Source organism: Spermophilus citellus, assembly GCF_964194105.1.
Source record: "Spermophilus citellus genome assembly, chromosome: 8".
In the NCBI taxonomy this organism is placed as follows: domain Eukaryota; kingdom Metazoa; phylum Chordata; class Mammalia; order Rodentia; family Sciuridae; genus Spermophilus; species Spermophilus citellus.
In genome coordinates, this window is record NC_138189.1 from 116,576,588 (window position 1) to 116,602,451 (window position 25,864).

Consider the following 25,864-nt stretch of genomic DNA (forward strand, 5'->3'; position numbering starts at 1 on the left):
CATTCAAGTTCTGCCCGTGTCATTCCAGTAGCTAGATCCAAACTACTCCCAAGCTTTACATATTTATTATAGCAGCACCTCACTTTCAGATACAAAGCTGTTCATAACAAATTGTCACTGTCTTTGTGGCTTAAAAATACAGACATTTGCTATCTCACGAGTTTCCATGGGTCAGGAATCCAGGTGCTGCTTAGCTGGGTTCTGTCTTCTTGGTTTCACGGTACTGAAACCAACGTAGCAGCTGGGTGCATTTTCATCCTGAGGTTTGAGTTTGGGAAAGAATCTGCTTTCAAACTCACTGAGCTCATATGACAGGCTCCATCTCACTGTCGTTGCACAACTAAGGACGCCAGTCTCTCACTGGGTTTTCACAGCTGGAGGCTGCCTGAGGTCCCCAGAGTTCCCTGCCATCTATGCTCTTACCCTCTTTGAGGCCCTCTAGCAGCATGGCAGCTTCTTTCTTCATAGTTAGCAGGAGAATATCTCTGATCTGCAAATACTGAATGTCATATAATGTAACGAATCATAGATTGACATCCTATCAATTTTGCAAATTCTGTTGGCTAGAAGCAAGTCACAGCATCCAGAAGGGATTATATAAAGTTGTAATTCACTGGGAGACACCTTAAGGTGTGGACCCTGAAGATGGTCTAATAGGTTGAATAATGTCCCCCTCAGACATTAGGTCTTAGTTGATAACTGCAAATGTTACCCTATGTGGAAAAAAGTCTCTCGGCAGGTATGATCAAGACCTGAATCTTGAAATAAAAGAATCATCATGGATTATCTGGGTGGGCACTAAATGCAGTGTTTCAACTCAGGTCCTTTGTCACTTTTTCTTTTGAATGGGTTCTCTTTCTTAGATAAGTAAGAATTCTTTGCATAGTCTAACTATCAATCCTATGTCAACTATATGTGTTACTGAAGAAGATAGTTTCTTCCAGTTTTGGTCTTTTTTGTTTTTTGTTTGTTTTTGTTTTTGTTTTTTACTTTGTTAATGAGTCTGCATTCAGACTCATTTTCAACTTTTTTTATTATCAAAAAATTTTAAACACCCAAGAAAGATGATTATTTCTCTTACTGAAGCTGAGATAGCTATCTCTCTTGCTAAAGCAGAGTGATAGATACGTGGAAATCTTCCATGTGCTCATCTCTCAGGTTCAACAGTAGCTGTCTTCTTTTTCCCCAGAAGTATTCATTTTTTCCTTTAATGTCTGTACTTTTTGTATATTATGTAAAAAAATATTTTAATACAGATTGTGTTGCAGTTATTCATGATAATAGTGATCTATCTTGATAACACTTATTCTTTTTCACTTTTGCTTTTATATGTATGTTATCTTGGACATACTAGTGTTAATATATTCAGAGTTTTAATATATTCAAAGCATCAGCAACATCAGTGCTAATCTGTTTTCTTCTGGAGTAGGCTGACTTTCCCTAGTCAGCACAAGCTGTTGATTCAGATCTTGGGAACTTACCAATTGCTCCAACAACGTCATGCACGTTACCATAGAGCTTACTGAAAATCTCATATGTCTTTATAAGAAGGCTAATCATTCAGGAGGTGTCAAAATATAAATCTGAGTCAGATATGCTGGCATTGTTGTTTAAGCTAAGTAATTCCTCTCAATTTTTTTTTCTTATTTCTAGTGTGCCAACTGGACTTGAAGGCATGAAAGAACAGGACCTTTGCAACAAGATAATGGCTAAAATCCTAGAAAATTATAATACCCTGTTTGAAGTAGCATATACAGAAAATGATAATCAGAGGTGTGAAAACCTGGCTAGGCTTATCATAGTAAAAGTAAGTAACTTCGGTGTTGAATTCTCAGTATCACTATAATTCTGATGGAAGATTTTTTTTGAAAATTTTACTTTGTCATAAAAATCTCATCAAGATGCAATTTAAGACTATTATTCTTATGTGTGTGGAGTTCTTCTTATGACAACTATTTCCTCTACTAAATGTTTATTAAGTTAGAATATACTCTAAGATTATTCAAGAATAATTGTGATTTTTATGTTTGCTTGTTGCTATAAAACCATCTCAAAAGGGCTCATGTGAGCCTAGTGTGCAGGTGAATCGGGTGGCCCTTTCTGTGGAAGCCTGTTGTTGCTTCCACAAAAGGCACCTTCTGTGGTACATCTTCTTGCTGCTGAGTTTGGGTGCGCTGCCCTGCCAGACTGCAAACTCTGAAGGCAACATTCCTCTTTTTGTCTCTCTGGTGGCTGGCACACTTCCAAGCCCAACTTTAGATTTTAAGTCCCACATAGTAGTCCTTGAAAACTGTCATCAGTAAAGTTCAGTATTTTAGAGGCCTGCAAAGGAGTCCTTGACAATACTGTCTACATCCTTTTCTGTATTAACAACATATCCTTTAAACATTAGACAAATGCATGGAGAGCCGTAAGGCCTACATTGGAAAAATCAGAGTATAATTGTCCAGACCAAATTCTCCTGAAGCTGGGAAAGAAGGAAGTCATCTTATTTCTTCTCTTTCATGTTTTGTAAATCACGAGAAAGTTTCCCTCAGACTGATCAGATCTACAGGCCACACTGTGCTCCTGCTGACCCAAGTGTGAGGACTGATGGAATCAGAGGCACTGGATAGGAGAATCTGAAGGGAGTTTTCATATTTTCTTCTAGCTGTGGTCATGACTTAGAAGGAGGAAAAAAAGTCATGGGTATCAAGTAGCACTGCACCAAAGCAGGAAAATAAGACCCATATTAGCTTTTCTCACTAACATTTATACTATCAAGACAATAGACTGCCTAGAATGTGCCTAGAATGGGAGCTGAGAGATGCACTTAGCAGGCATCTTGCCAGCCTGATAGATCTTTAAACTGAAATTTGAGGTGAGTCAAAAACAATACTCAGATAAAATAATAAAATGAGATAACTGGAGAATACCAGGTATAACCTAAGTTATCAGCAACCTAGTAACTGAAAAACATATGTCCTTGATTCACAAGAGGAAATAAGAAACACTTCATTCCATTTCACTATGGAAAAATTAAATAAGTTATTTTTTAAATTGAAAAAAAATTCTCCCTTAAGTTTGTTCCTTCAATGCCTATAATACTTTACAAAGGGTTCCATTTTTAAATATTGAAAATCAAATGACTTTGTTTCAGCTAAATCTTTGAGAAAAACTTTATAACGCTCATACCTTTTTATTAGGACTCATAACATAAACCTAAAGTGTAATTCAAATAGATAAATATGATCTCCTAGGCACAAACTTGCGTAGATACAGCTAATTGCTGGAACACGCCAATGAGAGATTGCATGTTGTATAAAGAAAATGATTATCTATTGAGATAAGAGGAAGGGTGCCCTGCATGGAATTCCTTGAGCAAGTAGGTTGAAGCCCAGGAGAGGTAGGATGAGAGTACAAGAGGACACACATAAACAGGTAATATTGTAGGAGCCAAATACAGGTATCTTGAGTAGGTGAAGAATATGACAGCTGCTCTTCTAAGTTTCAGATCTGGTCTAGAGGCAGATAAGTGTCATGATTAAAAACTGTATGTCTACACTCTGAAAAGGCTCATTCTGTTAAAGCAGAATGTTCAGTGCAATTTTTTTTTCAACTGATCTTGCTGGTTGTCTCATCTCTAAGAAGGTAGAGGATGCAACAAGGGAATATGATTCCCTGGATTACCAACAAGGATGAAATACAAATCACAGAAACCATTTAGAAAGGCTGTGCCAACACCTTTTTGGGGTTCATGCTATTAGAAGGAGAACATGCAATTGTTAGCTGTGTAAACCTGAACAGTGCTTGGAAAATAGATTATTGTTTTTAACACCAGAAATCTTAAAACATTGCAGGATGGCCAGGGAAATGCTGCATTTTCTCCTTTTTATATAAGGGTACTAATTCCATCATGAGCCCCCACCCGCACAACCTAATCAAACTCTAATTACTCCCTAAAGGCCCCACTTTGAAATACTATCACATGGGACCTTAGGATTTTAAGGCGTGCATTTTAGAGGGACACAAAATTTTCAGTCTGTAAATCTTGCTGGGCTAGAATCCTTAGTTTTATCCTTAATTTCTCCTTTTTCATTCCCAATGGGATTCATAGTTTGCCTTATATGTGTCTCTAGAAATAGGTATTTCTTGTTCAACCCACTACCGCTGCTGTTGAATAGTGTATATGGTAACCACACTATTTCAAACTCTTCTCCCACCTCTAAGCTCACCTCTTCCCAACTTCTCATCAGTAATAGAATCTTCCTAAAAGCCAAACCTGATAACAAATTCCTGCTTTAAGATGCTGGGGTTGTAGCTCAGTGGTTGAGCGCTTGGCTCGCATGTGTGAGGCACTGGGTTCTGTCCTCAGCACCACATAAAAAAATAGATTTTTAAAAAAATGAAGATATTGCGTCCTTCTACAACTAAACTAAAATAAATATATACATATTTATGTACATATATATGTTTACAAAAATCCTGCTTTAAGTAAACATGCTTTTTGCTATTCTTCCAATTTTGCCTTTTACTCATTTTTCTAGCAGTATAAATTCAGACTTCTTTTTTAAATATTTTTTTCAGTTGTAGATGCATACGATATATATATTTATTTATTTTAATAAATAAACTGAACCCAGTGCCTCACCTGTGCAAGGCAAGCACTCTACCACTGAGCCCCAGCCCCAGCCACCGCCCAAATTCAGACTTCTTAAGTTGGAATTCAGACCCTTCATACTCTGTCCCAAACCAAATCTTTTTCCACTAAATAGTGAATCAATACTGTATCCATGCTATGTCTCTTACCTCCATTTGTCTCTTTTGAGGACTTTTCTTTCTCAATCAGACATAAGCATTTCAATTTTCTAAGCTTATTCTTAAGTCTCAAATCCAAAGTTCTGCCTGATAAGACATACATACACTTCTGACTGACTAGTGGCCGTTTGCTATTGTATATTCCATTAATTTATTATTCTCTTTCCTTGCCCTTGAAGACTAATGCTAGGCTTGTACTCTGGGGCTTCATAATTGGCCACCCATGCACACAATTGCTTCAAATGGATATCGCTCAGTCACTGTTCTGTTGAAATCTAATCCCAATCTAATAGTATTTAGAGGTATAGTCCTTGGGAAGGAATTAGTTCATGATTGTGAAGTCCTCATGAATGAAGCAAATGTACTCACATAGAGAACTAGCTAGTTTGCTCTTTTCATCATGTGAAGTTATAACAAGGACCCTCACCAGAAATGAACCACATTAGCACCCAGATCTCTGACTTCAAGCCACCAGAACTAGGGGAAATAAATTTCTGTTGTTGATTATTTACTCTACAGTGCTTTATTATAGCAGCCCAAACTGACTAAAACAGTCATAATTAATCACTATTAATTTCTGCTGTCTAGATATCTTATGTCTCTCTCTTCTCCTCCAGACTCATAGTGTATCTTCTTGACTCTTATCTAGGCAGGAGAATGTTACACTTTCACAATCATCTGATGACCCATATTAGTCTGTTCGTGCTAGTCTAACAGAATATCACAGACTGGGTGATTCATAATGAGCAGAAATTTATTGATTCACAGTTCTGGAAGCCAGAAGTCTAATGTCAAGGAACCAGCTCATTTGGCGAATTCTGATTCTAAGATGGCACCTTGAGCATGGTATCCCCAGAGAGGAGGAAGACTTTGTTTCACATGGAGAAGAGCAAAGGCAAAACAGAGCCGTATTCACTCTTATGGTTGGATCTGAGGTGTCCCCTGAAAGCTCATGATTGAACTATGAGAGCTGGAACCTAATCAGCTCACTAATCTATGGTGGCTCTGGTTCCTTGCTCTCTTTCTTTTCTTTTGGGCTGCTATGACCTAAGGGACATTCCTCTATCATGATGTTCTGCCTCACCTTGGGGCCAAAGCAATGGAATTGGCCAGCCATGCACCAAGAACCAAAATAAATATTTCCTTCTCTAGGTTGTTCTTGTCAGGAATTTTGGTCACAGTGACTCCAAGTTGTCTAACTTGGAAATTGGTGTCAGAAGTGAGATCCTTGTTGTGACTAACCTGGTTGTCAACAAGATTACTGCCACTAAAAAAGCCTTTGGAACTGGTTAGTGGGAAGAGGTTTGAAAAGTTTGGACATGCAGTCTGGAAAAGCCTTAGAATGTTGTAATCAGAGCTTAATGGGTGTTTCTGGATGAAGGTCAGAAGACCAGAATGCTAATAGGAATGTAGACAGTAAAGACTGTACTCACAAGGTTCCAGAGGGAACAGGGACTGCATTGGAAACTAAACTAGTGGCTATTGTGTTAAGTTCTGGCAAAGAAGTTGTCTGCATTTTTCCTGGGTCCTGAGACTTTCTCTGAGGCTGAATTTAAAGGAGATGGATGAGTGAATCTGGCAGAGAAAATTTCAAGGCAGCACAGAATTAAGGCAGTAGCATGGGTGTTGCTCATAGCTTTTAGCCAGGTTTACTGTGAGAAACAGAAGCAAAAAGGCAAAGATGAAAGATTTGTTCTTGTTGTTGTTCTTGTTTTGTTTTTTTTTTTTTTATACTGAAGATTGAATCCAGGTGTGCTTTACCACAGAACTATATTCCCATGCCCTTTTTTAAAATTTTATTTTATTTATTTATTTTTTATTTTTTATTGGTTGTTCACAACATTACAAAGCTCTTGACATATCATATTTCATACATTAGAATCAAGTGGGTTATGAACTCCCAATTTTACCCCAAATGCAGATTGCAGAATCACGTCGGTTACACATCCACATTTTTACATACTGCCATATTAGTGACTGTTGTATTCTGCTACCTTTCCTATCCCCTACTATCCCCCCCTCCCCTTCCCTCACATCTTCTCTCTCTACCCCATCTACTGTAATTCATTTCTCTACTTGTTAATTTTCCCATTCCCCTCACAACCTCTTATATGTAATTTTGTATAGCAATGAGGGTCTCCCTTCATTTCCATGCAATTTCCCTTTTCTCTCTCTTTCCCTCCCATCTCATGTCTCTGTTTAAAGTTAATCTTTTCTTCCTGCTCTTCCTCCCTACTCTGTTCATAGTTGCTCTAATTATATCAAAGAACACATTTGGTATTTGTTTTTTAGGGATTGGCTAGCTTCACTAAGCATAATCTGTTCTAGTGCCATCCATTTCCCTGCAAATTCTATGATTTTGTCATTTTTTTATTGCTGCATAGTACTCCATTGTGTATAGATGCCACATTTTTTTTATCCATTCATCTATTGAAGGGCATCTGGGTTGGTTCCACAGTCTAGCTATTGTGAATTGTGCTGCTATGAACATCGATGTGGCAGTATCCCTGTAGCATGCTCTTTTAAGGTCTTTAGGGAATAGTCTAAGAAGGGCAATAGCAGGGTCAAATGGTGATTCCATTCCCAGCTTTCCCAGGAATCTCCAAACTGCTTTCCAAATTGGCTGCACCAATTTTCAGTCCCACCAGCAATGTACAAGTGTACCCTTTTCTCCACATCCTCACCAGAACTTGTTGTTGTTTGACTTCATAGTGGCTGCCAATCTTACTGGAGTGAGATGGTATCTTAGGGTGGTTTTGATTTGCATTTCTCTGACTGCTACAGATGGAGAGCATTTTTTCATGTACTTGTTGATTGATTGTATATCCTCCTCTGAGAAGTGTCTGCTCAGGTCCTTGGCCCATTTGTTGATTGGGTTATTTGTTATCTTATTGTCTAATTTTTTGAGTTCTTTGTACACTCTGGATATTAGGGCTCTATCTGAAGTGTGAGGAGTAAAAATTTGTTCCCAGGATGTAGGCTCCCTATTTACCTCTCTTATTGTTTCTTTTGCTGAGAAAAAACTTTTTAGTTTATGTAAGTCCCATTTGTTGATTCTTGTTATTAACTCTTGTGCTATGGGTGTCCTATTAAGGAATTTGGAGCCCGACCCCACAATCTGTAGATCGGAGCCAACTTTTTCTTCTATCAGATGCAGAGTCTCTGATTTGATATCAAGCTCCTTGATCCATTTTGAGTTAACTTTTGTGCATGGCGAGAGAAAGGGATTCAGTTTCATTTTGTTGCATATGGATTTCCAGTTTTCCCAACACCATTTGTTGAAGATGCTATCCTTCCTCCATTGCATGCTTTTAGCCCCTTTATCAAATATAAGATAGTTGTAACTTTGTGGATTAGTCTCTGTGTCCTCTATTCTATACCATTGGTCCACCCGCCTGTTTTGGTACCAGTACCATGCTGTTTTTGTCACTATTGCTCTGTAATATAGTTTGAAATCTGGTATCGCTATACCACCTGATTCACACTTCCTGCTTAGAATTGCTTTTGCTATTCTGGGTCTTTTATTTTTCCATATGAATTTCATGATTGCTTTATCAATTTTTACAAGAAATGCCGTTGGGATTTTGATTGGTATTGCATTAAACCTATAGAGAACTTTTGGTAATATCGCCATTTTGATAATGTTAGTTCTGCCTATCCATGAATAGGGTATATTGTTCCATCTTCAAAGATCTTCTTCTACTTCTCTCTTTAGGGTTCTGTAGTTTTCATTGTATAAATCTTTCACCTCTTTTGTTAGGTTGATTCCCAAGTATTTTATTTTTTTTGAGGATATTGTGAATGGAGTGTTTTTCCTCATTTCCGTTTCAGAAGTTTTGTCACTGATATACAGAAATGCCTTTGATTTATGCGTGTTGATTTTATATCCTGCCACTTTGCTGAATTCATTTATTAGTTCTAGTAGTTTCTTTGTAGACCCTTTTGGGTCTTCTAGGTATAGAATCATGTCGTCTGCAAATAGTGATAATTTAAGTTCTTCTTTTCCAACTTTTATGCCTTTAATTTCTTTCGTCTGTATAATTGCTCTGGCCAGTGTTTCGAGAACTATATTGAATAGAAGTGGAGATAGAGGGCATCCCTGTCTTGTTCCAGATTTTAGAGGGAATGCCTTCAACTTTTGTCCATTCAGAATGATGCTAGCCTGAGGCTTAGCACAGATAGCTTTTACAATGTCAAGGTAAGTTCCTGTTATCCCTAGTTTTTCGAGAGTTTTGAACATAAAGGGATGCTGTACTTTGTTGAATGCTTTCTCTGCATCTATCGAGATGATCATATGGTTCTTATCTTTAAGTCTATTGATGTGGTGAATAACATTTATTGATTTCCGTATATTGAACCATCCTTGCATCCCAGGGATGAATCCTACTTGATCATGGTGCACAATTTTTTTTATGTGTTTTTGTATTCGATTCGCCAGAATTTTATTGAGGATTTTTGCATCTAGGTTCATTAGAGATATTGGTCTGTAGTTTTCTTTCTTTGAGGTGTCTTTGTCTGGTTTCGGAATCAGGGTGATGTTGGCCTCATAGAATGAATTTGGAAGAGCTCCCTCTTTTTCTATTTCCTGAAATAACTTGAAAAGTATTGGTATTAATTCTTCTTTAAAGGTTTTGTAAAACTCCGCTGTATACCCATCCGGTCCTGGGCTTTTCTTGGTTGGTAGTCTTTTGATGGTTTCTTCAATTTCATCCATTGATATTGGTCTGTTCAAATTCTGTGTATCCTCCTGACTCAGTCTGGGCAGATTGTATGACTTAAGAAATTTATCGATGCCTTCACTATCTTCTATTTTATTGGAATATAGGTTTTCAAAATAATTTCTAATTGTCTTCTGTATTTCTGTAGCATCTGTTGTGATATTGCCTTTTTCATCCCGTATGTTAGTAATTTGAGTTCTCTCTCTTCTTCTCTTCGTTAGCATGGCTAAAGGTCTGTCGATCTTATTCATTTTTTCGAAGAACCAACTTTTAGTTTTGTTAATTTTTTCAATAGTTTCTTTTCTTTCAATTTCATTGATTTCTGCTCTGATTTTAATTATTTCTTGTCTTCTGCTACATTTGCTGTTGTTTTGCTCTTCCTTTTCTAGGGCTTTGAGATGAAGTGTGAGCTCATTTATTTGTTGGTTTTTTCTTTTTTTGAGGAATGACCACCAGGCGATGAATTTTCCTCTTAAAACTGCTTTTATTGTGTCCCATAGATTCCGATATGTTGTGTCTGTATTTTCATTTATCTCTAAGAATTTTTTGATTTCCTCCTTTATGTCTTATGTAACCCATTGATCATTCAGTAACATATTGTTCATTTTCCATGTGATGTAGGATTTTTCCTTCCTTCTTTTATCATTGATTTCTAGTTTCATTTCATTATGATCAGATAAAATGCATGGTATTATCTCCACCCCTTTATATTTACTGAGGGTTGCCCTATGGCATAATATATGGTCTATTTTTGAGAAGGATCCATGTGCTGCTGAGAAAAAAGTATATCCATTTGATGATGGTTGATATATTCTATATATGTCAGTTAAGTCTAGGTTATTGATTGTGGTATTGAGTTCTATAGTTTCTTTATTCAACTTTTGTTTGGAGGATCTGTCCAATGGTGAGAGAGGTGTGTTGAAGTCACCCATAATTATTGTGTTGTGGTCTATTTGATTCTTGAACTTGAGGAGAATTTGTTTTATGAATGTCGCAGCACCATTATTTGGTGCATAAATATTGATAATTGTTATGTCTTCTTGGTGAATGGTTCCTTTTAACAGTATATAATGTCCTTCTTTTTCCCTTTTGATTAACTTAGTCTTGAAGTCGATTTTATTCGATATGAGGATGGCCACCCCTGCTTGTTTACGAGGACCGTGTGCGTGGTATATTTTTTCCCATCCTTTCACCTTCAGCCTGTGTATGTCTTTTCCAATCAGATGTGTCTCCTGGAGGCAGCATATTGTTGGATTGTTTTTTTAACCCATGATACCAGCCTATGTCGCTTTATTGGAGAGTTTAAGCCATTAACATTCAGAGTTACTATTGATATATGGTTTGTACTTCCATCCATGTTTGATTATTTATCCTTTTTTTAAAAAAATTTAGTTTGTTTCTCCATGATTATGTTTCCCCTCGCCCTCTGTCTTTACTGAGGCACTTCCCACTGATGGTTTTGGTTATTGTTTTTCATTTCTTCCTCGTGTAGTGTTTTGTTCAAAATGCTTTGCAATGCTGGTTTTCTGGCTACAAATTCTTTTAACTTTTGTTTATCATGAAAGATTTTTATTTCGTTGTCATACCTGAAGCTTAATTTTGCTGGATACAGAATTCTTGGTTGGTATCCATTGTCTTTCAGTGTTTGAAATATGTTGTTCCAGGATCTTCTCGCTTTCAGCGTCTGTGATGAAAAATCCGTTGTTAACCCTGAATGTAATCTGCCTCCTTTCTCTTGTAGCTTTTAATATTTTTTCTTTGTTCTGTATATTGGATATCTTCATAACAACGTGTCTTGGCGTTGGTCTACTGTGATTTTGTGTGCTCGGTGTCCTGTATGCATCTTCAATTTGTATATCTGTTTCCTTTTTTATTTCTGGAAAGTTTTCTGTAATTATTTCATTCAGCAGGTTACTTATTCCCTTGGTTTGAATCTCTGTACCTTCTTCTATCCCGATGACTCGTATGTTTGGTTTTTTTATGTTATCCCATAACTCTTGGATGTTTTTCTCCTGATTTTTTACCAGCCTTTCTGAGTTGGCTAGACTCTTTTCAAGATGATATATTTTGTCTTCATTATCTGACGTTCTGGCTTCTACTTGCTCCACTCTGTTAGTGATACTCTCAATTGAGTTTTTAATTTGGTTTATCATTTCCTTCATTTCTAGAATTATTGTTTGATTATTTTTTGTGATCTCTATCTCCTGATAAAGATGCTTAACTTCTTCTTTTATCTGTTTATGTAATTCATTCTCAATGTGTTCTTTCACTGCTTGAATTTGCTGTCTCGTATCCTCTTTAAGGTTCCATTCCACCTGTTTAAGGTGTTCCTTGAGTTCTTTATATGACCATTTTTCTGATGACTCTAGGTCTTCCTGAATATTTAGGCTGTCCTGCATTGTTTGTACTCCTTTTCTTCCTTGCTTTTTCAAGTTGCTCATGTTACTTCTTGTTTTGTTTGACTGCTGAGTTACTGTTTACTCCTATAAATTTATTTTATGCTTGGGAGGAAAAGTATTAGAAGGGAAGGGAAGAAGTCACTAAAGAGAATGAGAGTAAGCAGGTAGAATTCAAGGAAGGGGGAATAAGAAAATTGAAAAGAAATGAAAAGACAAAAGAAGAAAAAAATAGGAACTAAAAAAAGAAAAAAAATTTAAAAAAAATTAAAAAATAATAATAAAAAAAATTAACATTAAAATTAGAAGAAAAAAAATTTTTTTTAAAATTGTAAAAAAAAATTTAAAAAACAACAAGAAAGAAAAATGAAAATGAAAGAAAAACCCAAATCAAAAAAAAGAAAAAAAAACCTAATAAATGCAGTCTTAGGGTTTGATTAACTTCTCTTCCAGTAGGTGGTGCTGTGCCCACCAGGCCAAGTTTCTCCTGTCAATACGCGGGAACCAATCACTGTGCAGCAGCTCCTCCCAGACTGGGCGAGTCTCCAATCCTGAGTGCCTAGGGCCTCCTCTTGTGTCTAGTCACTTCCCACTTTTCCTCTAGCCAGGCCCCTCTCACGGGTGCCGCTCACCACAATACTGGCTACACGCCAGGTCTGCTGCTCCCGGGAGTCCTGTCTTCATGAATGACTGGGCACACTCTTCCAGTTTGCCATTCCCTCAGACCCTAAGTTTGTAGAGCTTGGGGCTGAGAATCCTCAGCGAATTTTACTTGCCCTTCAGTAGCCACGCTCCCAGTAGCTGGTGCAAGAGACCTCAGTTGTCAGCACTGGTGGGAGCGGTAGCCGGGAGTTCCGCACTCTGGGTTCCCCGCCACGTCTGATTCCCTCAGTCTGGCTATCGCGCTCACAGGAGAGCTGGGAGGGGCCCTTAAGGTTTCCCCGATGTGTGCAGAGGGAAGGCTAGGGAATTACACACCTGTACCCGCAGGTTTCAATGAAGTTATCTCCTCCGCCGCAGTCTGGTGACGTCAGTTCTCTGCCATGGTGGTATCTCTTGCAAATGGCGACAGTTTGTTTCCCTTTGCCGGGTGACCAATGCAACGCGTGGGTCCTTACTGTCTCTCCCGAGCCCCATTTCAAACCTGTGGCCACTACCTATGAAGGCTCGGTTGGCATTTACCTCCATAGGAACAGAAGGGCCGACCAGTTGTTTCAGCCGGATGGATTAGTGCTGAGTCACAGCTGTTTGTCTGCGGGAAGCAGGCGAACGGGAGCTTGAATACAGCCGATCTGGGCTCAGTGTGTGTTCTGAGAGGCCCAGACTGATCGCCCCATATCCACGTCAGTTCAGCATTGCCTGAGCAAACAGAATTTAGATTGTTTACGACTCCCTATGCCCGCACAGCTGAAGAGGTCAGAGACTTGATCTCTCTGCGCCCACCGCCATGTTGGAATCCCCATGCATATTCCCATGCCCTTTTAATTTTGAGACAGGGTCTCACTAAGTCGATCAGGGGCTTACTAAATTGCCCAGATTGTCCTCAAATTTGTGATCCTCCTACCTCAACCTCTCAAGTCACTGGGATTATATGCATGAACCACCATGCCTGGTCAAAGATGAAAGATGTTTAAAACTTGCAATTTGACTGAAAATGCTATGTAAAACTGGGGCCAAAGGAGATGTGGTTGTCAACAAGATTACTGTAACTAAAGAGAAGCAAATTACTTTGCACAGAGACAATAGGAAAGAGGCCTTTGAGGATATCTCAGGATTCTACAAGAGCACACCCACTTGAGGCTCAAGGGTATAGAAGTGAAAACTCAATTTAAAGACCTTGGGGGCACCCTGCTCACAGAGAAGTTCCTAGAAAGCTGTTTCCTGAGGATTCATTTCACATGCTCAGCTGCCCAGAAACTCAGGCCACTGCAGCCCTGGTCCAAAGAGGCCCAGCTACTTCTGGAGCTGGTGACAGAGTGGCATAATTTATGTGGTACTGGTTCTGCAGGAATGCAGGATTCTGGAGTTTAGGTGTCATAAAGGCTTCCACCAAGATTTCAGAGAAGATCTTGGGAAGCCAAACAAAGTGTAGAAGGGATAGAATCCCTGCAGGCAGCTCTTAAGGAGGTGATGTGTGAAATCATGAGAAGGAAGGTGAAGCTGTAGCAGAGATCCCCAGGAGACATGCCAGAAACGTGGAATGTCTGCCAAGGAAAGCTGCTGAGTGAAGACAGAGCCAGCTTAAGAGAGAGGACATGTGGGCTCTGACTAGCAAGGCTATAGGGATAGGGCCACCCAAGTTCCTTGGCTGCTAGCATCTGGAGCACATGATAAAGATATGTTCTCTCCACCAAGGGCTCCAGGTGCTGGATGTGGACCTACAGGACTTGTTTGTCCAGCTGGGTTTCAGTCTTGCCAATACAAGACTGAAACCCTTCCCTTTTTTCTATACCCGCCTTGAAATTAAAATATTTTTTCTATGCCAATGTATATTGGATATATGTAACTGGTTTTCTTTTATTATTATTTTTTTTAGTTGTCAGTGGATTATTTATTTATTTATTTATTTATATGTGGTTCTGAGAATCAAACCCTGTGCTTCACAAATGCTAGGCAAGTGCTCTACCACTGAGCTACAACCCCAGCCCTGGATTTTGATTATTTTTCAGGAACTTACAACCAAGAGTTTGCCTTGAGTCTTTGTTGTTGTTGTTGTACTAGGGATTGAACCCAGGGGTGCTTTGACACTGCACCTCTAGGCTTTTTAATTTTTATTTTAAGGCAGGGTCTCACTAAGTTACTGAGGCTGGCCTCAAACTTGTGATCCTCCTGTCTCAATCCCCTGAGTCTCTTGGATTAGAGGTGTGCACCACTGCACCCAGCTTTGCCTTGAGTCTTGAAGGAAACTAGGATTTGTACTTTGGGGCAATGCTAAAACTGTTAAGACTATGAAGACTCTTGGAGATGAACTAAATGCGTTTTGCATTGTGAGGTGGACATGATATTTTGGGACCATTGACCGAGTGTTATGGTTTGGATATGAGGTGTCAGGGGAAAGCATGCAAATGGACTTTGAGAGTTGTAACCTAATCAGTGCAGTAGTCCATTTGTTGGATTAATAATTTGAAAGGACAATTATACTGGGTAGTGGATAGAGAAAGCAGATCACTGGGGGTGTGCCTCTGGGGTTTATATTTTGTCTGTAGTCCTTCACACTCTCTGTCTTCTGTCGGGCTGCCATGACCTGAGGAGCTTTCCTCTACCATGCCCTTCCACCATGAAGTCACCATGATGTTCTGCCTCATCTCCAGCCCAGAGCAATGCAGTCAGTGACTGTGAACCAAGGCCTCTGAAACTATGAGCCCAAATAAACTTTTCCTCCTCTAGGTTGTTCTGGTCAGGTATTTTAGTCACAGTGATGCAAACTGACTAACACAATAAGCCATTCATAATGACTTTAATCCCCCCCCCATGAGGTGGGAGCTAATGCAGCCCAATCACCTAATTCCTTAAACTGTTAAAATGGCAATTAAAACTCAACATGCATTTTAGAAGGGACAAACATTCAGACACAGCATTATATCTGAAAAAATGTTCAACATCTTTAGCATTTGGGAAATGCAAATCAAAACTAAATGAAGGTTTCATTTCACTCTAGTTAGAATGGCAGCCATCAAAAGCACACACACACACAAATACCAAATGCTAGAGAGGATGTGAGAAAAAGGAACACTTTTTATAACACTGTTAGATTGTAAATTAGTGAAACCATTATGGAAGCCAACATGGAGGTTCCTCTAAAGACTTGGACTGAAACCTCTATATGATCTAGCTATACCGTTCCTGAGTATTTATCCTAAAGAATTAAACCCAGCACATCATAGTTGATAAATACATAGCCATGTTTATTGCAGTGCAATTCATAATACCTAAAGTTTAGAATGAACCTAAAATGTCTATCAGTGGGTGAATGAATAAAGAAAATTTAGTATATTTACACAAGGAAATTTTATTCAGTCATAAAGAAGAATTAAATTATGTCATTTGCAGGAAAATGGATGGAACTCGAGAGCATTATGTTAAGTGAAATAAGCCCTTGACAAAAAGTCAAGAATCATACATTTTCTATCATATGTGAAAACTAGAGAGATGGGTATCTCATGAAAATAGAAGGTAGAAAAGAGAGATATTGGGCAATGATACTAACCAAATTATATTTTTATATTGTGTGCATGTATGGATATCTAACAACAAATCCCAGCGTTATGTATGATTATAATACACAAAAAAGGAAGAAAAAAAACCCATACATGATCCCAGGCCTACTGAGTCAGAAACGTAGTAGACTGAAAACTGTACTTTTAAAAGGCTTCATTGATGATTCTAATAACCAGCCAAATTTAAGAATTGATTAATCCCTGAGAAATGACTACAGTAGTCTCCTTACTGATTCACCTTATCTTTCCCCTTTCTGCTAAAAAGATATTCATGAAAATATGAACATCTTAGCTGGGCACAGTGATGCACGCCTGTAATCCTAGCAGCTTGGGAGGCTGAGGCAGGAGGATCACTAGCTCAAAGCCAGCCTCAGCCACAGCAAGGTACTAAAAAACTCAGTGAGACCCTGTGTCTAAATAAAATACAAAAACTAGAGCTGGGGATGTGGCTCAGTGTTTGAGTACCCCCGAATTCAATCCCCAATACCCTCCCACCAAAAAAAAAAGAGAAAAAGAAAACATGAACATCTTACTTTTCACATTATAAATTACAATGGTTTCTCCTAACATATTTGTGTATTATAAAATATAAATCCTCACATAATGAATAAAGATTTTTATAGAATCCACTCTACCTATTGATACTTTGTTCCCACCACTCCTCATATATCAATGCACCAGGTGTTGATGATTGATGTTACATTGGAGCCTTGTCATTTCAAGCCTCACCCGTCCAGCTAGTGAGCACTATACCTGACATTGAAAAAGTTCCTGAAATCAATTCATTTTATCGAAAATAACATCTGTGATCACATCACAGATGATATGTACTATAAAATGAAAAATTATATTTTTCAAATTAATTGAATAAAATTGGTAATATGATAGTCAATTGAATACCTAATGAATGCCTCATTTATTAAAAAAAAAGGTACTAGGTAATTCTAAAATCATTAACAATTCTGAGAAGAGCACTAATACTAGGGTAGAAAAACGTGATGTATGAATATGTGTGTGTGTGCGTGTGTGTGTGTGTGCGTGTGTGTGTGTGTGTGTGTGTGTGTGTGTGTTTATTTTTTTAAATGTTTGGTTCTGGAATTGAACCAGGGCCTCATATATGCTAAGACATTTGTACCACAACCTACACCTCAAGCCAAGGGCTATATTTTTAACTTCAGTAACATGACACTGGGAAACTTGTAATCTCTCTATTCCTCTTACTTATCTAAAATGGAGAAAAACATTGATTTGTTGTGGGATTCAAACCATTAATGCTTGTAGAAGTGCTTTCAAAGACAGTTAAATATTATAGGAATGTAAGATATTAATTTTTATTTTTTTGCAAAAAGTAGCTATTGAAACTGTTGGCTTACTTTGATACAACTGATCAGAGATAACTTCATGTATTAATAAAAATGTATTATAAACTTAGAGAGTTCTGAAATCAGGCAGAATGATTAGAGCTTCTCATTTATGTGACTCTGGGAAAACTACATAATCTATCTTCAATCTTGGTTTCCTTATCTGAAAAATAGGAAAACAATCAGTAATTTGCCATTTTTCTCTTATTACTAAATAATGATAGCAAGGTTTTCAATATATTTAAGCTTTAAAATAAAGAAATAATCAGTCTCATGACCTCTGCTTATTTCTCTTTCCCATAAAAGCAAAAAAGCTTGATCATAGAAAGAATTCAGTGAAAGCAGAAAAATTAAGTTGCCACAGATTATGACTCATGACAGAAGAGGCCCTGCTTCTAGACATTCCTTGTTATTAGTTCCATTTTTCTACTTTTCTTAGCATGATTAAATTAAGTATCCTTTTTGGAAAAGCAAGAATCTGCATCCTCAATGAACAATATGATATTATTCTAATATTAAATGTGTCTATCTAGATGTGCTTTTGGAAAATGAATCATACTTCTTTGTTCTTAGAAAAAAATCAATTTTGGTCTTTCATGGTAGATTTGCCACTTCAATTTTATTTTTCTGAAATTTTTAATTCTTTAGATAATCCAATGAGTTATTAGTAATTGCATTTTATAGAGAAGAGTACTGAGGATTTCAGAGGTTAAATAATTTGCCCCCATTTAAATATTAAGTGATAGAATGAGCATTCAAAGCCAGGTCTTCTGGATTCCATGTATGTGCTGCCTTTCATTCTGCCTATACACAAGGTAACGCAAGACAAATGTTACTGCTACTATAAAAAATGCCATGTGCTATGGAACTAAGAATGTTAAAAAAAATGCCATGTGCTGTGGAACTAAGAAAGTTAAGTGTTAAGAAATAAAGACAATTCACTCCTTTAAGTAGAAGCTTTGGAGAAGGATAGGGTATTCAAATGGCTCTGTTGCTGAATGTAGGAAGTGGTATGGGCTACAGGAAATCTAGAGCTGAAAGATGGGCTTAAAGACTGCAGTGTTTATTTAGTGGTGACCACATACATCTGTCTAGACTATAGGAAACCATGGGAGAGAATTAGATAAGAGAGTTTAGCTAGTATGGCATACTAATCATCAGGGAGACGCAAATCAAAACCCATGAGATAGCTAGCTCCTAACACCTACTAGGATGACTGTTCACCAAGAGACGAAACATAGCAAGTGTTGGTGAGGATGTGGAGAAAAAGAAATCCTTGTATACTGTTGGTAGAAATGTAAAATGGTATAGCTACTATGGAAAACAGTATGTAGTATCCTCAAAATTAAAAATAGATCTACCCTAGGATTCAGAAATCCCACCTCCTACTATGTATCCAAAAAAATTTATATCAGGATCTCAGTGAGTTATTTGCATTCCCATGTTCATCGTAGTTATTATTCATAAGAGCCAAGATGTGAAAACTACTTATGCCCACAGATGGAAGAAAGGAAGAAAATATGGTATATACATTCATTGGAATATTATTCAGCCTTTAAAAACAAGGAAATCCTACCATGTGCTATAACACAAATGAGGCTTAACGACATTGTACTAAGTGAAATAAGATAGTCACCAGACCAACTGCATGAGTTCACTTGTAAGAGGTATCTAGAATGAATTGATGGAAGTGGAGAATAAGACAGTGATTGTCAGAAGCTTGGGGGAGGAAAAGAAGTAGCTATTTAATGACTAGAAAGTTTTGGTTAAGCAAGATGAATATGTTCTAGAGATCTGTTCTAAAACATTGTGCCCATAGTTCACAATACTGTATTGGTCACTTAGAAATTTAAGAGGATAAAGCTCATATTAATTGTTCTTATCACAATAGAAGAGCAAAATAAACAAAAAACTAGAATAGAATTTATGTAATTAAAACTTAAAGGGATAGAAGAACAATAAAGGGCATAAAGAACAAGATGAATTTAACTGAAGCTATGTTTTGGGAGTGTTTTACTTTACCCTTTGGTACAAGCATTAGGCTGTCCAGAGGGTGGCCTAATATCTCTTCCAGGGTCCAGTCAGTAGCTGCAGAATTCATTATGACTTCCATCATGCATTCATCTACCTTTTCTAAAAGATAGTGTTCCTCCACCAGGAGGCCAGGGCGAGGACAAGGAAAGAGGTTTATGACTCCTCCTGCAACTCCACTTTCCCTAGTATTCTTTGGAAGTGAACCTCAATGCATAAAAGTTTTTTTCAGATTCTATAGTGCTTTCTCCAAGTGTAGTAGATATAGTTGCTCCAATACAGGGATTTTGGGTAGACCTCTTAGCACTGTGACATTTGGAGAAATCTGTGGTCTGCTGAAGGTCTGACAATGTATGTATTAGCTTTTGGTCTGTATTTTCTTGAATTTTGCAAATGGATTTCTCAGTCACTGGTCAATAGTTATGGTCATTTTTTGTTTCATTTAAGATGGAAATTTTTCTTTTTATTTTTTGGTTTTGTAGGTTTCAAGGAAAAAGTAGAAGTAGAAATGTTTTTATTTCATAAAATTGGAAGGTCAAAGCTGGATTTCTGAATAAGTGAGTTAGGAGAAGCACGTCTTTCAAGTAGGCATCTAACAGCCATGATTCAGTTTCTCTGGCTGTGAATAATTCTAGATTTTCTCTTTAGAAGATGATCTAAATCCAGACAAGGGATGTTTTTTCCTCTTGGCCACTCAAAAATTAACTTAATCATCCAGATATTTACATACACACTAAAATTCATTATCTAAAGTACAGTTGAAATAATTGACCTTGGATTCTAAGTTGAATTCATCAAATCCAAGTCCCTATTGGATGCCCACTATGAGCAAAGCATTGTTCTAGGCTCAGGGAATATAGCAACAAAGAATAAATAATATCTCTGTTTTACAAGGCTTATATTCTAATGTGCATACATTAAACAACCGATATTTAAAAAAAAAATAAAATATGTAGTATGTCAGATAGTGACATGGCCTGTGGAGAAAAATAGTAGAAAAAGGCAAATGTAGTACTACTGAGGTAGGGGAGTGGCATCTTCTTATTTAAATAGTATGGCCAAAGTGCTTCATTGACAGGAGACATTTGAGCACAGACTTAAAGGAAGTGAAGGAGCAAGCGATGAAGACAATTGACAGAAGAGCATTCTGGGAAGGGAGCAGTGGAAAGGCCTTGAGATGGAAGTATGCCCGTCTGTTTGATAAGCAGAGTTGAGAGCCAAGGGGAAAGTAAAAGGAAATCACAGCTGTGACAAGGACTCTGACAGGTTACTGTAAGGACTTTGACTCTGAATGAAGCCATCAGAATGAATTGAGGAGAAGAGTTCCATGAACCGACTCATAGCAGATGTTACTCTGACTGCTGAGCTGTTGGGAGGGACAGGCAGAATCAGGGAGACCCCCGTAGGAATCTGTCATAGTATTCCAGGTAAAAATGGTGGTGTTTACACCAGAGCAGTGTTAGCCAACAAGGGTAAGTTGGAATACGCAAGAGCAACATGAAGGGAGGCACTGGAGACCCCTGTTAGGCTAAAGAGCATTTGAGATGGGAGAAGATGAGCAAGGCCCCTAGGAAAACAAGACTGTGACCAGAGAGTGAGTGGTTTGCATTAGTGATTATGGAGGCAAAGCTTTCTGGAGTGATGGGAAGACTTAGGCTGTGTTCATGAGCTTATTGACTAAAGTGAAGGAGAAGAGACAATCATGTGAAAGGAGATGGCTGAAGGATGGGAGATCAAATTGTCAGTGGCCTGTCCTTGTAGACCCTGAATTTACCTAGGAGGATGACAGATACCTAGATGGACAGGAAGGATGTGAATGTGGTCTGCCCAGTCACTTTGTGTGTAAATAATACATGTGTAAATTTAATAGAATTCATATAAAATCTCACATAGATGTACATATTATATCACAATGTAACATGTCACTAAATAGCTATCTAGAAATATCTAGATGAGTTCAACCTTATTCCAAATAAGCATCTTGTGAGATTGTCTTTATTAGATGGTTGTATTATCTTTGGTAATTTTGAAATTGTCTTCAGAACGTATGTCATTCACATGCCATATTTTTGTATATTGTTGGACTGGAAATCTCTGTACTTGACTGCTTTATTTGATTATGGGAAATAAGCAACAGTCATTTTGAGCCACAGCAGATCACTAGCTTTGGGAGTGGTAATTAAACATTAACTTTGGGGTTTAAAATTGAAATCTGGCTATAAAATAATTCTGCTGATTTTCTGTGTGACTCACAAGGCAACTCTCAATATGGTCATTTAAAAATTCTCTGAGCAGGAGAAAAACGTTTAAATGGCCTTCCATTGTGATTAGTTTGAAGGAAGTGCTCACTTATTAATATATATTATGGCAAGTTTGATTACAAAGTTTGGTCTTATTATGTAGAGCCATAGTCATGTACCATATACATTAAATAAACTTCCTAAGCCATTTCCCATGTCTTTTTCATGCTCAAAAACATCACGTGTCCCCATTTTTACTTAGGATCATAGCTTAAGCACAATTAACTTTAACAAATATCTGTTTACTTTGTTCTTATTTAATGCAAAACTACTCAGTGCAAAGCACAGGACTGAATGCTGGGGAGGCTCAGAAAACAGATGAAATATGTCCCTGTTCCTAGAGGAGCTTACAGTTTACACCAAACAAAATCAGTACAGGAATCTCTAAAGGGACAAAAGGGAAAGGGGACTCTATGTCAGCCAGACCTTATGCTCAGTTCTGTACAGATTATCTCATTTTCTTTTCATGGTGACCTTGTGAAGTAAGTGGTTTAATCCCACTTTGTAAGTGAGGAAACCTAAGGGGTAAATTGTTAACCTGGCATAACAGGAAATGATAAAGCTGGATTTTGGACTCAAAAAATACTGATTAGATGCCAAGTGTGGAAATAACCTAGATCTTGGAGTTTTAAATAGGACCATCAATGCCATGATCATTTATGCAATTATCATTCAGTAACTGTGCATTTTAGTGATTTAGCATAAGGGAAGTACTTGAACTCAGTTCTTTTGACTCTGGTTCAGTATGTTTTCACTATGCCTAGTCTCTTCTGTAGACCTATAAGAAAGGTCCATTCCGAACTTCTGAGCAACAGGGTAATCATAATAGGAAGTTAAAAATGTTGTAGATCTTGATTGCTTGTTTTTTATTTGTTTGCATTATCTCTTTATATACATAAATTTACATAATAAAAATTACTAATTTGTACCCACCCAAATCTGTATTGTTTTGAGTACCTGATTTCATAGATAACACTAAATTAGAATTCATTTGCTCATTTCTTCTAGTCAAATCCATCGTTGGATAGTGAGTTGTGTGTCTTAGATAGGTTCTAAGTTTGAAAGTTAAAAATTATTAAGTGATATTTAGGAAAAGCAAAGATAAAAATATCATGATAGAATGATATTGGCCTACATGACTCATATGGGCACTTTCTAGTAGTGGAAAGCAATTAGACTAACTAGAAATATAAAGCATTCAGTAATAAAATGAGAATTCAAAGTTATTGCTTATGTTGGAGTACTTTATGGCTCCAATTTTTAGATTATAGTTAAATATTTACAATTCAGACTGCTGTTGATTTTTTCTACCCAGACGTTTTGTTTTATAGAGTGATTACAGACCAACACTAGAAAGTCATGTCTGCTCAGATATCATTTTAATAGATTAAATGTATTTACCATGTGTTACATTTCTTCTTTCTGTCTGGTGCACTGACACATGCCTATAATCCCAGTGATTCAGGTGGCCAAGGCAGTAGGATCGCAAGTTTGAAGCCATCCTCTGCAACTTAGCATGGCCCTGTCACAAGATTAAAAATAAAAAGGGCTGGCGAGATAGCTCAGGAGTGGTGTACCCTTACGTTCAATCCCTAGTGTTGGAATTTTTTTTTCTTCTTTCCTATTATGAGGAATATTTGACAGTAACAGATTAAATTACTTTTGCCTATGAAAACACCAATAATGCTTCATACCCTTCAACTGACATCTCAGAAGTTGCCGACTTTAAATACTTAAACTCTGTGTATTTGGCAAAGAGGAAATTCTCAGTAAAAAGGTAAGCAAATATTTACAGATTTTCCAAGATTACATTTATTTGCTGTCGAACTCCATATCTGATACTTTCTTCACTTGATCTCTTTGGGATGGAAGTTATACTTTGGTCAGAACCACCTAGAGCTGCACATTCCTCCAGGGACTGGGGAGAATAGGATACAAGTTCCCAGCTTCTTTATTCCTTGACTGGAATAATTCTGGAATGTGTTTTACAGTTCCCCAAGCTTTTCCCCAAGTGTTAAGCTTTAGAACTCTGTAGGGGCTTAATAATGACACACCCCTCGTTGACTCCCTTCTTTCCTCTATTATCACCCCGATTCCTCTCATGCACCACCTAACTAACTGCTGATGCTCAAACTTGCGGCAAGGTCTGATTATGGTTGGATTGGTGCAGGTCCAACTAAGACATCTCAAATTCTCCTCGTATGAAGTCCTCCCATCTCCCAGGCATGGTTTCTCTCCATCTCTTCTGTGTACCATGTGCTTTCTTTTCCTTCTGTTCAAACAAGTCTCACATTCTGCCTTGGGAGTTCTTTCCTACTCTTTTTTGCATTGTAAGTTCTTCAGGGGAAAAGACAATATCTCATATTTACTTTTACTGGCTTTTCCCTAAATGATGTGGACCAGTTCATACATTCTTCTGTTTTTCCAAAACAGTTATTTTTAGTTCTTTATATGTTTATTAAATTGTACCCTGTTTATCCAAATGAAAATAAACTCAAGGTCTCTTCATGAAATGTACAGTAACTATGCTGGGCATTAATAATTATTCACATTTCTAACACACAATAAAAGTTTGTTTTGTAGACTTCCACCTACCTATTTTGCCAGATTAATCATATCTGCACATTCCCTTTTGCTATCATTTGAATAAACTCACATTGAAATATATTACCATTATGACAGTGTTAAAAGGAGGGACCTGTGAGAGGTGAATGTCGTGAGATCTCTGCCTTCACGACAGGCACGTTTACCCTTTCATCTTTATCTCTGGAGTATGTTGTGGAAGGAGTGGGTTCCTGATAAGAGGATGACGTTCAGCCTGATTTCCTGTCTGTGTGCCACTTGTGCTCACTTGCCCTCCTGTCGTGCTACTACGCAGGATGAAAGCCTTCACCACATTTTGGCCATGCTTTTGAACTTCGGAGCCTCCAAAACCATGATACAAATAAACTTCTGTTGTTTATAAATTACCCAGTCTGTAATATTTTGTGATAGCAGCAGAAAATGGACTGAGACACTTTTTAAGACATGCTGGTTATTGTCCACAGCAACTCTGAATACTTGTGACTGACAGGCTCCTCCTGCTCCTTCCCAGTTTTCCTTTATGCTGACCAAGAGTCACTTGTATTTGTATTCACACTTGTTTATGCCAGTTACTATTTTTAATGATACTTAAATAATTTAAACAAATGCAGCATGAATGCAACAATATAGCCATTTCTAGGAAAATGTTGTCACGGTAATTCATACAACTTTCCGTAACAGACTCTGAAATCTTGGTGGCATCACAAAGTCAGAGTTTATTTCTCACCCACGCTGCAGTTCAGGGGGGTTGAGCAGCCTACTCCATCACATACCAGCTACCCTCCAAGGATGCCTCACCACAGAAAGAGGGAGATGAGAAAATATGGAATATTTCAATGGCCAGTCTTAGAAATGGCTTATTAACACTTTTTTCACTGAACAGATTCAGTCATTCTGCTGCAGAGCAGAGGCCGGCCACAGAGCTGAGGCAGCTGCAGAGGTCCTCTGTGACCACTTCTTGTGATCATGCCCAAAAGATATCAGACCTGGAGCTCAGAGGAGCAGGCATGAGCTTATTAGGAGGGATGGGAAAAAGGGACATTCCTGAAGGAGAGAGTGGGTCCTCTCAGAAAGGAGAGGGATGCTGTGCCCTTCCTGCCTTTCAGGTTTTTTTTTTTCCTAATTTTTAAATATTTTTTTAATTTTTAAATTTGTTCTAATTAGTTACGCATGACACATCATACATGAATGGAGTATAACTTCTCATTCTTCTGGCTGTACATGATGTAGAGTTATTACACAGGTCATGTAATAATATATGCACATAGAGTAATAATGTCTGATTAATTCTACTATTATTCCTGCTCCCATACCCCCACGCATCCTTTCACTCCCCTCTGTCTAGTTCAAAGTACCTCTATCCCCTCATCCCCTTATTGTGAATTAGCATCCACATATCAGAGAAACAATTGGCCTTTGGTTCTTTAGGATTGGCTTATTTCACTTAGCATAATATTCTCC

At 37.7% G+C, this 25,864-nt stretch overlaps 1 protein-coding gene across 3 annotated transcripts in view; it reads left to right on the forward strand.

The window, feature by feature from the left end:
- Positions 1-25,864, forward strand: part of FAM13A (family with sequence similarity 13 member A) — a 332,113-nt gene that overhangs the window by 129,709 nt on the left and 176,540 nt on the right. For all 3 annotated transcript variants that reach the window (XM_081303803.1, XM_081303804.1, XM_081303805.1), the window contains exon 5: positions 1,654-1,807. In XM_081303803.1, coding sequence (XP_081159929.1) covers positions 1,654-1,807 — 154 coding nt within the window. The remainder of the gene's footprint in view (positions 1-1,653; positions 1,808-25,864) is intronic.